This window comes from Echinops telfairi, unplaced genomic scaffold (assembly GCF_000313985.2).
Source record: "Echinops telfairi isolate 266 unplaced genomic scaffold, ASM31398v2 ScPeMD7_7457;HRSCAF=8495, whole genome shotgun sequence".
Taxonomy (NCBI): Eukaryota; Metazoa; Chordata; class Mammalia; order Afrosoricida; family Tenrecidae; genus Echinops; species Echinops telfairi.
This window is the reverse complement of record NW_022111357.1, coordinates 11,630,091-11,632,296: the sequence shown is the minus strand read 5'-3', so window position 1 is coordinate 11,632,296 and position 2,206 is coordinate 11,630,091. Positions and strand designations below refer to the sequence as shown.

Below are 2,206 nucleotides of genomic sequence, written 5' to 3'. Positions count from 1 at the left end.
ATATCCATTGGATGGACGATTGTACGTATTAAATAAAGTAGCTGAGCTAAATCGATGGCCAGCAAACTATGGTGATGGGCGAAGCTCAGCTTGCCGCGTGGTTTTCTGGGAAGTTCTATTAGATCACAGGGATTTGCATATTGTCTCGGTCAGCTTTCACACCACAATGACAATTGAATCACTGCAACTCTCTGGCCCTCTGCAGAAAACGTTTCCTGATATTTGATGGAAAGCATCAAATCCGGCACTTGGCTGTGGTCGGTGCCCGTGACCATGCTGCTGTTCTCATCAGCACGTCGTCTTGATCACTGTCTGTCGTGTTGATGCGGCAGCCAGGCTGGAAGTGGGGAGGAAAGGCAAGCCCGAGGGGAAACGGCCACCAGGCACAGTGAAAGCCATGGGCTGCTGGGTGACTTGTTTCCAGAAGATGCATGGTCTAGTGGGCTTCTTTGAAAAAATTAATTAGTTGTTATTTTTCGTTCCTTTATTGGGACGATATATAGAACAACATTTGCCAGTTTAACATTTACGGTTTGCTGTCATCGATTACATTGGCAATGATGTGCAGCTGTCACCAATAGCCACTGCTGTGTTTTTATCATCCGCTGGTGGACTTTCTGACACGCCAAGGAATATTCTCTAAACTTTTAACTCTGCAGGGAAATGTGTCTGAAGCCCATCGTCAGATCCTCTATGAGTCTGTATACTGCCTGCATGGGAATAAGAAAAGACACTCCCTTCTTCTTAAGGGAATTGTTTTAATCAGTATGTTGACTCCGTCCCAACAACTGTGCTTTACTACTGAGACCTGAAGAACTAGATGGTGCCCAGCTACTGCTACCAACCTTCTGATCAGGCTCACAACAGGTGGATCTGGATATAATGGGAGCAAAATGCGGGACAAAACTCAAAGTCATAAAAAGCCCAGGCTTACTAGACGGGTTGAGGCTGGAGGACTCCCTGAGATACTTTTAAATCTGGAGCCAAAACTTCTCCATGAAATTATCTTTCAGCTAAATAACAGATTGGGTCGTAAAATAAACAATATTACCCGTCAGTACTGTGCACCTTTAAAAAGTCGAGAATATGAGACCAAACAGTCAACATTCACACTGCATGGAAGACAAGAGGGCGGGGAAATTAGAGTACTGGAAATGCAGCAGCCTGAATGGGAAAAATGGAGAAGCTGACTTACTTTGAAGAAACTATCATCGATGTTCAGTGAACAAATTGTATAGAAAGTGTTCGATGGGAACCCAATTTTCTGGATAAATGTTCATGAAATAGAAAATAAAAATAGTATTCAAAGAAAAGATGCTTTCCTGCTAGGAAATGTGTATATAATTCTACCATGTATTCTATGTGAATTATGTTCTGCCCTCCACCCTCCAGATAGTGCAGTGTACGACATGCTGTGCGGTCCACGGCACCTCTCCTTGTCATCAGTCCTAGTTCTATGTCTTTCCTGTCTTAGAGTGAGCGCCCCTGTTGAGGACCTCCCATGCTTAGCTACCACTGCCCCTCCTCTGTACTTCCTTGGACTCCGGGGATCCAGCAGACCCTGGTGCCTCCTCATGATCCACTTTGGGACCCCACAGGCAGAGATGGAGTTGGTCCAGCGGATTGGCATCCCGGCCAGTAAGATCATCTATGCCAACCCCTGTAAGCAAATTGCCCACATCAAGTATGCTGCCAAGCATGGGATCCGCCTGCTGAGCTTCGACAACGAGATGGAGCTGGCCAAGGTGGCAAAGAGTCACCCCGGTGCCAGGTAAGCAGAGGCCCATTTGCATGCGGAGGCTGGGCTGCTGTGTGAGGGAGGAGGGGTGTGGGGGAGTGTGCAGCTGACATGGAGAACTGAGCTTGGGATGAGGCTTGCTGGTGGGCCCTGCCCTGGTGCTGGCCAGTCACAGGAGGTTGGGCAGGTACGCCTGGACTGGGCAGGTACGCCCGAACAAAGGCAGAAGTAACTCCTAGCTAAGGTGCAGGCAGGTGTTAGGGAGGGCAGAGTCCCAGCCTCAGAAAGCGAGAGGGGAATGTCAGCGAAACTTTTCGAAGGAGGCGGCATTTGAAGTGGGCCTTGAGGAATACAGAGAAGCTGGTGGCGTATAGCGAGTATACACAGTGTACAGTATAGCGAGTATATACAGTGTACAGTATAGCGAGTATACACAGTGTACAGTATAGCGAGTATACACAGTGTACA

At 47.8% G+C, this 2,206-nt stretch overlaps 1 protein-coding gene across 1 annotated transcript in view; it reads left to right on the top strand.

The window, feature by feature from the left end:
• Positions 1-2,206, top strand: part of AZIN2 (antizyme inhibitor 2) — a 47,019-nt gene that overhangs the window by 13,914 nt on the left and 30,899 nt on the right. The window contains exon 5 of the mRNA NM_001293740.1: positions 1,599-1,771. Coding sequence (NP_001280669.1) covers positions 1,599-1,771 — 173 coding nt within the window. The remainder of the gene's footprint in view (positions 1-1,598; positions 1,772-2,206) is intronic.